Source organism: Panthera pardus, unplaced genomic scaffold (assembly GCF_024362965.1).
Source record: "Panthera pardus isolate Hobbes unplaced genomic scaffold, ASM2436296v1 HiC_scaffold_21, whole genome shotgun sequence".
NCBI lineage: Eukaryota > Metazoa > Chordata > Mammalia > Carnivora > Felidae > Panthera > Panthera pardus.
Window position 1 is genome coordinate 3,798,010 of NW_026526777.1, and position 14,966 is coordinate 3,812,975.

Here is a 14,966-nt window from a genome sequence, read left to right on the forward strand (position 1 = left end):
TGTATGATAGCATTAGCAAGGCAGAATATCTGTGTATGTTTTATTTTAAATAGGTTTCATGTTCTGAATGATATGTCTGTGGACCCTAATTATCTGATACTTCTCCTTAGTTCTGAATTCCCTCGGTTTCTTCCCAGTGCCCCAACCAGAGAAGGACCTGGGGGCAAATGTGCCTGAGCGACAGCATCCTTACCCAGAGCCCAATGGTGGGGAGCACTCTGCACGTCTTGCCACGGGCAGTCCAGTCATGGCTCAGAGTCTGGAGCTGGGAGAAAGCTCTCTGCTCACTTCTTCCCCTCTCATTTATGGTCACATGGGGCACCCCGGAGCTGGAAGGGATTGAAGCACTTTGATGGGGCCCGTGGGAGTCCGTCCCAGCATGAGGGACTCCTCTCTCGTGACTGTGTCCTTGATAGGTCCTCATAGAGACAGAAGCCCCTGGGCCTTCGGAGCAGCCCTCCTGGGGTTTTCAAAGTGCTCTCTCAGAGAGGGAACTGAGACACAGGAAGTTCACTAACCAGTGGTCCTTCATCACCTGTGAGTTCACCTCAGTAATAGGAACTACCCGCCCGGCTTGAGATAGAACATCTCTCAGGGAGATGATTTTCTTCGACACAATACAGTAATTGGGGTGGGGGTTTGGGCGGCAAACAGAGTCCTGCGAGAACCTCTTTCTCTTGTGGGACCTGCGAGAAAGCACATACCTTCCAATCATAACAGGGTCTTTCTAAAATGTGACTGGCTTCTTGGACCCTGAGTGAGGGCAGGGATGGGCTGAGGACACAACACTCGAAGCAGACCCTTGATCCTGCCCTTTGTTCCTACCTACAGTGGTCTTATCTTCGCTTGCACATGGGAGCCACCCCTCTACTCTCCTGTTATCTTGCCCGGAAAAGAGCCTTGCTTCGGAATTTTGGATTTAAATCTCAGTTGTTCTTCCGGCTATTTATGTGACTTTGGCTGCCCAACGGAGGGTTTGATTTCCTGTATTTCATAGGGAGAGGCCACAACTTGCCTCATATGAAACTCACTGAGATGACCAAGAGCAAAAGACAGACAGTAACAAGTGGGGGTGAGGATATAAAAATTAGGACCCTCGGTACCGCTGTGAGAATGTAAAATGGCGCTGTCACCTTGGAAAGCAGTTGAACCGTTTCCAAAAAATTTAAACCTGCCGCCACCATATGACCCGGTCATTCCACTTCTAGGTATGTCTACCCAAGAGAACGGAAGTAGAACTCGTACACAGAGGCACTGTCCACAACAGTCAAAAAGTGGGAATGATCTAAATGTCCATCAAATGATGGATGGACAGATAGAATATGGTATATCCACACAATGGAAGATTATTTAGCATTAAATGTATGTTAGCATTTAACTTAAGTATTGATGTGGCTGGATTAAAATCTATGTTACAGCATGGATGAACTCTGAAAACATTACGCTAAGTGACAGAAGCTGGTTGAAATAAGAACACATATCCTATGATTCCATTGCTATGCAATGGCCAGAAGAGGCAAATGCCTGGGGTAGGGGGCCGGGGGAGGATAGGGTGAGGCAAATATTCTACAATTAGATTGCTATGATTGTTGCACAAGTCTGAAAATACACTAAACATCACTGAGTTGCACAGTGTAATAGGTGAACTGTATGGCATGCAAGCTGTAGCACAATAAAGAAAATAAACATTTTTAAAGAGGTGAAATAAAGACATTTTCAGGAAAAGAGTGAAAGAGATTACTGTCCGTAGACATGCATTGCACGAAATAGTAAAGAAAACTCTTCAAGCAGAAGGAAAACAATACTAGATAGAAATTTCAAACCACACAAGGAAATGTAAGACCACAACAAAAAGCGTAAGGCAAATACCTAGCATCAAATTGTGGTGTATTCCATAGCAGCCGAGAAAGTAAAAGATCTACAGCAAAATAAGACAGTAGAGGTGAATCTCGTAAACATGATGCTGAGTGAAAGAAAGCAGAAACAGAAGCCTGTAAATTATCGGAACCGATTTCTATAAAATACCAGAACATGTAAAATCCACCTTCAGTGTTAGACGCCGGGTTAGATGTCCTGGGGCAGGAGAGGAGTTGTGTCGGATCTGAAGGAGCGTGGGGGAAATTTTGGAGATGTCTCCGAAGTTCTGTTCTGAATGTCCCTTACATAAAAGTTTATTAACCTGTGGAAGTTCACGGAGTAGCACACTTATGTCCTGCACGGTTCTCTGTATGTAAATTTCAATGCCTTTGAATATCGGTGGTCCCCCATCCAGCTTGCACGTTTTCATTTCTTTGCCAAGTTGTAGATTCCGTGTAATGCAAGGGTTGTGGTTCCACAAACAGTGGCTGCACGTGGGTCATAATTTACTCGAGTGTAGCAGAACAAAAACAAAATCAGAGTGGGTGTAAAACAAACTAGGAAACAGGCCAGAAGAAAGGAGAGTGTTCTCTTCTATCACTTCTGAATGCTTTGCTTTCTGTTTTCCATGGAAATTTTGGTTCTGCTATATTTAACGTAAGCATGGGGGGGCTGGATGAGAAAGGAAGATGATGGCTTTCTCAGAAGTAGGAAGTAGGAAGGGATAGTGTGAAAGCTTCCTGCTCCCCATACATGTCTAAGGACCATATAGAGAAGTAATAGTTGCAATACACAATAATATAGAGAGAAAAATGGATACAGAAATAAGAAAGGTGAGGCATTAAAATATAGGCAAAGAAATACTAAAGCAGTCTCATCTATAAATGAGGATCATGATTTCTTCCCTCTTTGTTCTAAGGAGTTTTGAAAGTTACATATATGTGTGTTTATATGTTTGCATACTATATATATATATATATATATATATATACACACACACACACACACACACACAGAGTTTTTATAACTTCATATCCATATGCTATACATAAGAAAAATAGTTTCAATGTTCAATTAATCTGCATGGCTAAGAAAGGTCTTATATTTGAGGTAATTGTTTGAACACCTAGAAAATGTAATAAATGTATGAGGAATCTTAAAAGATTCTGGGAAATTTGTGACTCAGAAAAAAACTCTTATGTTTGTGATAAATTACTAGCCTTGGAATTCCAGGCCCCCCAAAGAACATCTAAGAAAGTAAAGGGTTAAATGGGGTCTTAGAACTGTATCATGTTAGCAGGGAACGTCACCTAACGCTCGCTTACTCGTCCACCACCGTTTGTGAATAAAGAAATAGAGATCCAGAAAAATCACTGAGAGCAGCACACAGTTAGTGGTTAATAAGGGTTAGTTGTCAGTTATTAGCCAAAAAGTGTTAAATGGCAAAGTGTTACATGGTTACGGACAAGTTGAGGCTGGTTGTGTAGGAAACACGGGTGAGTTCAACTGGTGTGGATCAAAGCATTCTAGGAAAGAGTGGGTTCCAGTAGTGATCAAAGTAGGGATCAAAACGTGTGAGTGATAGGAGTAGGTAAGATTGATTACATTTTTCATTCTTGGCATTTTTATTGATACTCAGCACGTTTAAACACTCGTTAAATTCTGGACATACAGTGAATAACAAAACTGACATGATTTCAGACCAAATGCAGTTTATGGACTTGTAGGAAAGAATGACATATAATATCTATATAATACCAATATCTATACCTATCTACCTACATATACATATATAAGTTGTAGAACACATTTTGAAGAAAGCAAACATAATTCAAAAGAGAAAAAAAAATGAGTAACATACATTAGGTGGGCGTTCAAGAAGTCCTCTAGAAGTTAATGTCACTTGAAAGTGACATTTGAACAGAAACTCACACAATGAGAAGGATTGAACCAAATGAAGGTCTGGTGGGAAATCGGTGCGAATTCTCAGATCCATTCAAGTCTTAATGCATTTGAAGAATTCAAAGAGTTCTGTCATAGGTACGAAATTGAAAGCCATAAGGACACCTCAAGCATCAAGTAAGATAGGACAAAAAAGACAGAAAGATGGAGTCAATGAAGAAGGAGAAAATCAAGAGATAATGATGCAATCAAAGCGAAGAGACCACTTTTTAAAAAAGAATTGGTCATGTATATCAAGAGTTCAAGAAAGATGAATATCATACGATTTCACTTATATATGGAATTTATGAGACAAAACAGATGAACATAGGGGAAGGGAAGCAAAAATAAGATAACAGAGAGGGAGACAAACCACAAGAGGCTCCTAAATACAGAGAACAAACCAAGGGTTGCTGGAGGGGCGTTGGGTGGTGGGATGGGTTAAATGGGCCGGCCCTTGTTGGGATGAGCACTGGGTGTTATATGTAAGTGATGAGTCACTAAATTCTATTCCTGAAATCATTATCACACTATATGCTAACTAATTTGGATTGAAATTTAAAATAAATAAATAAAAATATATAAGAGGAAAGACAAGACGAGTCTAACAGATAAGGCAGCATGGAAGTCATTAATGAGCTTGACACAATATTTTTTGAAAGCTCTGAGCCAAAGCCAGATGGCAGTGGGTTGCAAAATGTGTAGGGAGTGAAGACGAGGAGGTAGACTGTGTCATTAATCACGTTGAGAAGTTTAATTGGAAATGAGAGCTTAAGAAATAGACCTGTAGCTGGCTGGGAATGTATGCCCAGGGAAATATGTGTGCTTGTTTCTAAGAAGGAAGATTCTAAAGTATTCTTAAATGCTGAAAGCACTGATCAAGTGAAAAATGGAAAACATAAAGACGTAGGAAATAAAAGAAAAACGTACTTTGAGAAGGCAAGAGGAGATGGGATCCATAGCATGTGTGATAATGGGAAGATTATTCAACGCCAGGACCAAGGTACATAGAACGTTTCTGAGGCCAACCCTAAAATGGAAGAAGGACCTTGGTAGAGAGTCAATGGTGAGCCCTTCCTGACTTCTGGCAGATGGTCCTTTTGATGGCCTTAATGAGTTCCTTGTTACGAAGACTGTAGATAATTGGGTTGACGAGTGGTGTTAGTACAGAGTAGACTACAGCAAGTGTCCGGTCAAGGGTCAGGGAATAGCTCTTCTTCAGGCGCACATACATGAAAATGATACTCCCAAAAAAGACGAGCACCACAGTGAGATGTGATGCACAGGTAGAGAAGGCCTTCTTTCTTCCTTCTGCTGTTTTTATCTTCAGTACAGCACTGATGATTCTTCCATAAGAAACCATAATAAAGAGGAAGGTGATAAGGATGATGACGGCATTGATAGCAAAGTCCACAAGGACATTAGTGGATGTGTCCTTGCAGGCCAGGCTCAGCAGAGGTGGGAAGTCACAGAAGATGTGTTGAATTTCATTATAGCCACAAAAGGGGAGCTGGGAGACCAGGATGACTTCAGAAATGGGACACAGGAAGCCACAAGTCCAACAACCAGCAGCCAACTTGCCACAGAGTGTCGGGGTCATAACTGCAGGGTAGTGGAGGGGTCGGCAGATGGCCAGGTATCGGTCATAGGCCATGGCTGTAAGAAGGTAGCATTCAGAGGCCCCTAGGGAGTGGAAGAAGTAGGTCTGAAGGAGGCATCCAGCAAAAGAAATGGTCTTCTTCTCACGGAGAAGATTGGCTAGCATGTTGGGGATGGTGGTGGCCGTATACCACAGTTCCAATAAGGAGAGTATACTGACAAAGTGGTACATGGGTGTGTGCAGGGCTGCGTTCAGTCGTATGGCCAAGAAGGTGAGCAAGTTGCCGCAGAAAGTGAACAGATATGCCAACAGCAACAGGGCAAAAAGCCAGCCCCTGACATGTCCCACTTTGGGGAAACCAAGGAACACGAACTCAGCCAGGCTCGAATGGTTTCTCCGTTCCATGGGAGGCTGGGGTGGGGAAGGGAAGGAGAAGAAACTGAGTGGAGGTGACCGCCAAGCCCAACTCAACACTTCATTTCTCTTTATTGTGTTTTTAAATTTATTTAAAGGCTGCATTTTATTACTCTTTTTTTCATTAAATTTTTTTTAATGTGTATTTCTTTTTGAGAGTGAGAGGGGAGGGGCAGTGAGAGAGGGAGACACAGAATCCCTCGTTTCTCAGACCAGGGTGACTGAGAGGCTTCTCAGAGGAGGAAGCTCCAGAACTTTCCAGGCACAGTAGCAGTTAGTTAGAGAAATGAAGAAAATAGACAGTTCAGACAAGAAGTACATGAGCAAATGCTGAGCAGGAGAGAGACGGACTTAGGGAAATGCGTGTTCTCTTCTATAGCGAGGCAACGGGGGAGGTTCCCCCAGTGACCTGGGACTTACCCCCTTAGGAAGAATGCCAGCCAGATGCCTGGCATCATCAGATGCAGTTTTTAAAGCATCACTGATGTTTAACTCTTCTAACCTCAACCTCAGAGGCGAAGGTGTGAATTCGCCTTGTGGGTGTTTCTGGCGGAAAGAGGAGTGGGGTGTTTCACAAATCTGGTGAGACTGTGGACTCCAAAAGAACCGATCAGGTGGCAGGAAACATACATCCTGCATTTTCACAAAACTGATTGTATGACTAGAGGTTGGGGATACAGAGCTGGCTTGGTGAAATTTCATGCCAAAAAAGTGTGGCGCATTCTAATTGTTTTCAAGCACAGTGTGCAGCAGATACAGAGAGACAGGAAGGGAGAGAGACAGAGGGAGAGGGAGAGGGGGAGGGAGAGAGAGAAAAGAAACCACCAACACAAAACATCGCAATGTGACTACAAATGCATAAAAATGGTGGCCAGTGTCAGCCATGTCATACCCGGTAGAGGTCACAGTGCCTCTGGAGAGGGCTGTCCAAACTCTAGCTTCCATATTGACAAGCTGCTGTGTCTTCTTTTTGTAGTCCTAATACTTGGGACAATGGTTTTCACATTCAAGGTATTCAATGAAACCATTTTTTAAATCAAACTAGTAAATATAACAATTAACGCAGCCCATACGCTTTCCCTTCAGCCCATACCACTCACTCAAACTCAAATGTTACTCCTAAACCCATGTGCCCCGCAGCGCAAATAAACTTCTGAGTTTGAGACTTTAAAATGCTCAATTGATTCAAAGCAATCAGTGTTTAAGGCACTTCTCTGTGACCTCTTGGATCTGCAGGGAACGCGCATTCACCTCTCTAATTATAGGAGACAAATAATGTTAACACATAAATCTTTGCTTCATTGCATTTCTGACATCTGTGCCCCTCCTAACCGTGCGCTTCCGGTTTGCCCCTCTCTCTTTTTTCTCCACCTGGCCACTGTTTCTCATCCTTCAATATTAGGTCAAGTGTCAACTCCTCAGTGAAGCCTTTCCTGACTCCCTTGTTCCTTCTTCTATGTCTCGTAATGTTTACAGTGCCCGCTAAACACGCTGTAGTACCTTTATAATGAGTGTGCTCTCCCCCTTGAATTGGCAAGATCCTTGAGAGTAAAGGTAGTACTTAATTAACTGCTGTGTGTCCGCACCAATGCCCAGAATAACAAAGCACAAACCTATGAACTCGTTAATGTTTTTCCAATGTGCTTGAACTTTTTTGTAGCCTGAATTTAACTGATATTTTTTAATTGCCCCTGAACACATCCTTCTTGTTGTCCCCACGGCATCATGGGCTCCATATATCTAAAGGAACTTAATGGGGCACCTGGGTGGCTCAGTCGGTAGGGGGCAGACTTCGGCTCAGGTCATGATCTCGCGGTTCGTGGGTTCGAGCCCCGCATCAGGCTCTGTGCTGACAGCTCAGAGCCTGGAGCCTGCTTTGGATTCTTGTCTCCCTCTCTCTCTGACCCTCCCCTGCTCGTGCTGTCTTTCCCTCTCTCTCTCTCTCTCTCTCTCAAAAATAAATAAACATTAATTTTTTTTCTACAGGAAGTTAGCATCATAATTTTTTCTTGCATCGCTTCCTGTAACCCTGTTGAAGAACCCATTACCCTTCCCCACCCAGAGAAGTTAAATTCAACAAGTATTCTTTATCATCTTTTGTGTGTAATTGTTATTGATGATGTTTTATCCTTCCGCCAATTAGCTTTTCTGAAACCGACGGTTTGTGTAGATCGGTAAGGTCTTGCAAACATGGAATAATTCCAGAAGCACCCACCTTCTGGATCTAAAATTCTTATGTCAGCAAGTGTCTTTAACCTCCCCAGTTAGAGAGCCTGCATACGCCCCTCTCTAGGTGAAGTTTTGTCCTTCTTTTTCTTTTTCTTTTTTTTAATGTTTATTTATTTATTTTGAGAGGGGTGGTGGTTGGGCAGAGAGAGGGAGACAGAGAATCCCAAGTAGGCTCCACGCTGGCAGCTCACAGCCCGACGCAGGGCTTAAACCCATAGACCCTGAGATCATGACCTGAACCTCAATCAAGAGTTGGACGCTCAACTGACAGAGCCACACAAGCGCCTCTGGGTGAAGTCTTTTCAAATACGTCTGCTTCTGAGATGATAAAACACCTCATGATCTTTGTATTCACCGTTCCTGTGTCATGAATAATTTTCACAGGAGCCCCCACGTTCTGCCCTCCGTGCAGCACACACAGGGCAGCTTCCTGTCTCTCAACATTTTCAAAGCAGGTGTTAGCACAGTTAGCCACTCTCTCGGTTGTAGAGTGAATTTAAGTATCGAATGGGGAGGACGATGGACAGGATGGCCTTCAAAGTCTCTTCCAATGTGGTAGTCTATGATTCTCACAACAGGACATTCCAAATCCTTATTTCAGTCATCTTTCCACTAAGCCAACTCTCTGATTTCAAAATATTAGCTGTTTTCAAATCCCGTGTTCTGGGTCCCAGAATCGCATAGCTAGTGTGGCGGTCGGCTCACCTACCAGCAGTTGAACATCGCCCACATCTGCTTCCGTCTTTCCTGGCTCAGACATATGTGGGAGACCAAGACTGGATCCAGGAGCCTTTTCTTCTCTTCAGAGAGTCCTATCCCCATGGGTCAGGGTCCCCTGAGCCCACTCTGACTGTTTCGGGCCACAAGGGGCGCAGGCAAGGGAGAGACCTCCAGCCCCAGAGGCAGGTGAGAATCTGGCTCAAGCCAGCCTCCTGGGAGGCACTCGGACAGATGCCACGTTGCCTTCCACCACCTGGGCTCCAAGAGGCTGTCCCCAAACACTCCCTATCTTGTCACCGCTTCCTCCATGCCCACCCCACTCCTATCACCACTGACTTCTGCACACAGACTCTTGGACTCTGGCTCTGAAAAACACAGCCCCATCCTATCACCTCCCTTCCCATAACCAATGCACCCTTGCATTTCCTGTCTCACCTCACAGGCCCGAAGAGACCGCGTTTCCCCACCTCTTTCTGAACAATCACTTCCCCGATCGTGTGCCTGATTCAACCCTACATCTCTCTTTCTTTGAGATGCCTCTCTGATTGGAGCTGCCTGTTCTGGGGGTCGGAGGAAGCATGGGTTTTGGAGCCTCAGAAACGTTCACTTCAACCACAGCTCTAATAAAATACCCATTTACTGAGCCTCTGCTAGGTCACACGTATCTTGCTCGGCACGGCCCTTGCACTAACCCTTGCAGTTACCCGGTGAGGTTGGTGCCGTGGCTACTCCGTTTCACGTTTGAGGAAACCAAGGCACAGAGACTCTCATGATGTGCCCCAGGTCACACGGCTATAAGCGCCCACGCTCTGGCCTCAGAACCATTGTTCATCACTTCTAAGCTCAGGAATGTTGGTAGCGGTTGAAGAGACATAACCAAAGTCCCAAGTGGTGACTGTCTCAAGGCTTGTACTCCTGACCCCCGCTCTTTGCCAGCCTGCCCTTAGGCAGTCATTTGTGTCCTTGAGTCTGTATTTTCTTGTGTATAAATGTATGTGGTGAGGATTACGTGAGAGGACTGTAAAAAGAAACTACATTCGTTCTAAAATGTGTCCACCTACCTGTTGTTTAATGGAATGGGTTCTACTGACTCACCGCCATGAGGGGGGACACACAGTGGAATTTCCAAAGGATTCATGGATTCGTGTTAGGTGATCTGGGGTCAGCCTCCTGGAAGCAGGGCTTTATCTCAAGTGAATCCCGCCAGTTACTGGACATAAATCTATGAGCAGGCGTCTTAATGAATCTTATCTAGAAGTCAGGCAAAAGCTGTAACTGATAGAGAAGCAACAGTCATTCATATTAGCTAGGAGAGGGAGATTCTTTTTTATAGTTTGTATGGTGATCTCATGTTTGTACATGCTTCTACAAGATTTTTTTTTCCTCATATCATCACAATCACAGAGTGGCTTAGTCTGATGTTGGTCTCCTGTGAGAACACCATAGCTGCCTTTCAATGTCTTCCATTTCTCCGATAAAATACATAAAAGGCAGCGCGTAAAAGTACACACTAGGTGATGCATATACTTTAAGTTTCTTCCCCTCCCTGCCATTATACCATTTTCCTGTCTAGTGTGTCCAACATTAATTTATAGTTTCCCGATTGAGGACTTGACTTGTTACAAAATAAAAGTACCAATCTGAATTGTTGAAATGTGAGTTTCCAGGAACTGAAACTCATCTCTTTGTCACTCTCACACATTGGTCCTGAAGTGACCTTCTGGACCCCATATGACTCTATTTCACCAACACTAGAGCACGGCTTTCATGTCCTGACTTGATTATCTTTGCTTCTAGCGGAAGGACCTCCGACTGTCCCACCTCAAAGTCCTTCAGCATACCGGTCACCCTATCCCAGATGGGCTTGAGTTTGTCTCTGCCTTGGCACTGAAAACAGCAACAAGGCTACAAAGATTTCACATAAAAAGAGAAATCAGCTACATGCCCTAAGTTTTGGAATCACACTCCACTCTGCTTGGAACATTCTACAACAAAACCCCATTGTTGTGTACCTCTGTCTCCTCCTCCAGGGTAGCACCTCCTCATTCTTTGGTCTCCACCTTAATGTCTCTTCTTCAAAGATGTCCTACCTGACCACATTACGTAAACACCCTATCTTCCAACCTTTATTTTGTCATTGCAACTAGGAGATTCTTTTCATAGCACACATTTTAATTATTGATTTATATGCTTATTTCTCGCTATTTACCAATAAATTACAAAGTCAGTGAAGACAGAGACCAAGTTTAACACTATCATTCAGTGCTGGTATTTTTCCTTTTGCACAAAGTAGATATTCAATTACTGTTCATTGTATGAATTAAGGAAAGGGTTCCCTGGGACACCTGGGTGGCTCAGTACATTGGGCGTCTGACTCTTGAGTTTGGTTCAGGTCATGATCTCATGGTTTGTGAATTCAAGCCCCATGTTGGGCTGTGCACTGACGGTGTGGAGTCTGCTTGGGATTCTCTCTCACCCTCTCTATCTATGCCTTCCTGCTCTCTCTCTCTCTCTCTCTCTCTCAAAAATAAAATAAATAAGAATTTTTAAAAAGGGTTCCCAGATAATTGTCCCCCCCATCCACCCTCCATAAATGTACTCAACGTTTACAACCAGGGTAGGCCAGATTCTTCTGTTATATGTTTCCAGAAAACTCTTTATTTATGAATTCATCTCATTTCTAGTAACTTACATCCACTATCTATTTTCAAATGGAACTGTAAGCTTCATTAAGGCAGAGATTATGTTTGTCTATTCCATATTTGTCTGTTCCATGCTAAATCCCTCTTTCTGACACAGTGCCTGGCATAGAGAAGACCCTAATAATGCCTTAATGAATGGATACAAAGATTTTTTTTTCCTATCCATATTTGTTTGGAGGGTTTGTTGTGGTTATTGTACTTTCTGTTTTTGTTTTGCTGCCCAGACACAAGACCCTTCCTTACCTCCATTACAGTCTATCTTGTGTCACTCATCTGTTTCCCAAGTGCTTGGATGCTAAAAGATCCTGACTCTCTCATCTGCCAACTTCATGTGACCTACAAACTTGATGAATATACTCTTTAGGTTTCCCTTTGAGGTTATTAGGACAACTTCTGAGTGTCACTGCTGACTGAGTAGAGATCCCTGTGACAAAGCCCTGGATCCTTTTCTTCAAAGTTATATAAAACACGTTCTTGGGGTGTTTGGGTGGCTCAGCTGGTTAAGCATCTGACTCTTGATTTCGGCTCAGATCGTGATCTCAGGGTCGTGAGACTGAGCCCCACGATGGGCTCTGTGCTGACAGTGTGGAGCCTGCTTGGGATTCTCTCTCTCCCTCTCTCTCTGCCCCTCCCCTACTCATGCTCTGTGTCTCTCTCCAAAATGAGTAAACGTTTAAAAAAATTAAAAATATTTAAAATAATAATAAAAAAAAGTGTTCCTCAACACATCTAAGGATGCCGTCTCCGCACCAGAGCCACCAGTGGTGAGATGCCAAATTGCGAACAAATATAAAAACGATAAGCAAACACTTCATTAATTTGTGCTAAGAATATAATTTGCCCTAGAACTATAATGTAATCTGTTAAAGTTTCCCAGTCTATACTTTATTTTTTTTAATTTTTTAATATATGAAATTTACTGTCAAATTGGTTTCCATACAACTCCCAGTGCTCATCCCAAAAGGTGCCCTCCTCAATACCCATCACCCACCCTGCCCTCCCTCCCACCCCCAGTCTATACTTTATAGGATAACATGTAAATACTGTACAAAGGCACGGGCAAACTTTTTATTGAGCTACAAGGTAAATACTTGAGGCTCTGCAGGCCTTTTGGGTTCCGACACAGCCACTCAGTCTGCACTTGTAGGACACAAGTAGCCATAGACGATACCCAGATGAATGTACGCGGCTGTGTTCCAACCAAAGTTTATTTCCACAAACAGGCTAGAGATCCCATTGGGTCCATGAACCATAGATGGATCTGGAGCTATAGTTTGGAAACCCTTTCCACGTTCGCGCACGCGCACACACTTTATATTGAATAATATTTCTCGACTCCAGTGTTTTGATGCTGCTTCTATTTGCCATCGCCCCTGAAAAGGTATCTCGCCCAATCCCAGAAAGCCTTTATACAGCCTAAAATCCTCAAGTGTATGTAGAGCAAACAGATATTCTTCCACAAGTTTTCTCTTATGTGAACTTCAACGCAATCTATAAATATAAACGTCGCCCACCGAGAACAGAGACAGAGCTGAAATTGGGGCGTCTGGGCGGCTCAGTTGGTTGAGCGTCGGACTCCGGCTCAGGTCATGATCTCGTGGTCTGTGAGTTTGAGCCCCACGTCAGGCTCTGTGTTGACAGCTCAGAGCCTGGAGCCTGCTTCAGATTCTGTGTCCCCCTCTCTCTCTGACGCTCCCCCATTCATGCTCTGTCTCAAAAATAAATAAATGTTTAAAAAATTTTTAAAAAGGAGTCAGAGCTGAAATAAAACAAGTGAAAGCATTTATTTGGGGTCTCACAATAGTGATTTGGAGAGCACAGATTCAGGTAGCAACCGAGATTGTGTCATCCTAGGGAACAAACAGGAGGGACTTTTAAGGAAAATTGAGAAATGTGTGTGTGTGTGTGTGTGTGTGTGTGTGTGTGTCTGTCTCTGTGTGTGTGTGTGTGTGTGTGTGTGTGTTGTTTACAAAGAATTTGGATCGGTGTCGGCAGCAGGAAAGTCATCTTGGCTGGGCATAATTGGTCGTGAGGGCTCTCACCAAGCAAATCCAATATGTAGCAGGTTGTAGATGTTCGCGCAGAGTCGTTGGAATATTTGTGGTTTGGGCCAGTTCAAATGTTCGTGGTTCCACTCGGTGAGGACGTGCATGAAGCCCGCTTCCCCAGTGGCCCCCCAGCTCCATTGTAAACCCCCTGACATAAGTGACCCCATTTCAGGTCACCTGTCACAACTTGTAGAGCCCACACCCACCCTGCACCCTGTCACTTAGAGCTCGTAGGCAGAGCCCTTTGTGTGGCTTGCTGATGGCAGAGATGCACTCACAAGCCCTAATGAGAGCAAGGGTCACAGTGGGCATGTCGCATTAGCCCCCTTTTGAAGAAGAAAAATGAAAATTTCGGAGTAGCCAGCCCACGAGGAAGGAAATTAGCTAGAGTTGAAACTACAAAACCATCGCTTGGACCTCAAAGTTTGTTTAGAAACTTTTTAATAAATCTCCTGATGATCATTAATAAGAGAAGCATAAAGACATAATGATATAAGGGTCGCCTGTGTGGTGCAGACAGTTAAGTGTCCAACTCTTGGTTTCGGCTCAGGTCAGGATCTCCCAATCCATGAGATTGAGACCGCATCAGAGAGACAAAGAGCCTGCTTGGGATTCTCTCTCTCTCTCTCTCTCTCTCTCTCTCTCTGCCCTTCCCCAACATGTGCACTCTCTCCCTGTCTCTCTCTCTCTCAAAATAAATAAATAAATAAGCAAACAAACAAACTTAAAAAAAAAAACTGTGTGTGTGTGTGTGTGTGTGTGTGTGTAAAGTATATAAGATGTAAGTCCCTGGAAACTAGACCATTGCGCATAGGAATCACGCTGAAGCAAGATTCATGCTAATGCTGCCCAGAAGTCTACCACCCGCACAGACCGTATCTGTTTTGTTTCTAGGTTAATTTGCATCATCCACATTATTTCATAGATCTGAGGGCATCGTAAAGTGTGTCCACCATGACGGATTAGGATCGGTTCGTGACCTGTACTGGTGGTTAATCATTTCAGCTATATCTGAAGGTGGTATTTCCCCACCAAACCAAACAAAAAATAGCCTTTGTTTTCCAAGGTAAAAAAAATTATGAAAATTCATAACAGCTCTTGATTTCTAAAGTGGTAATCACTTGATTTCTAACGTGGTAATCACGTTCACTCTCTTCCTCCCTTCTGTTCACACTTGTAGGAGTCTAAAAGAAATAAAAATAAAAGTCCTTTTGGCAATTTTTTTTAATGTTTATTTATTTTTGAGACAGAGAGAGACAGGGCATGAGCAGGGAAGGGGCAAAGAGAGAGGGAGACACAGAATCGGAAGCAGGCTCCAGGCTCTGAGCCATCAGCACAGAGCCCGATGTGGGGCTCGAACTCACAGACTGTGAGACCATGACCTGAGCCGAAGTCGGACGCTTAACCGACTGAGCCACCCAGGCGCCCCATCTTGTGGCAATTTTTGAGCTGAAA

The 14,966-nt window shown here is 43.7% G+C and overlaps 1 protein-coding gene across 1 annotated transcript; it reads right to left on the reverse strand.

Annotated features, from left to right (window-relative positions):
- Positions 1 to 4,036: 4,036 nt before the first annotated feature.
- On the reverse strand, positions 4,037 to 6,989 carry LOC109257214 (olfactory receptor 6N2). Its single transcript, XM_019433175.2, has one exon. It carries the CDS (start codon positions 5,915 to 5,917, stop codon positions 4,859 to 4,861), a length of 1,059 nt encoding a protein of 352 aa, XP_019288720.2. The 5' UTR covers positions 5,918 to 6,989; the 3' UTR covers positions 4,037 to 4,858.
- Between the last annotated feature and the right edge of the window lie 7,977 nt (positions 6,990 to 14,966).

What these genes read in the sequence shown, in the direction of transcription:
- LOC109257214 (XM_019433175.2), bottom strand. Translation starts at nt 5,917, where the DNA reads ATGCAGCCTTTAAATAAATTTAAAAACACAATAAAGAGAAATGAAGTG.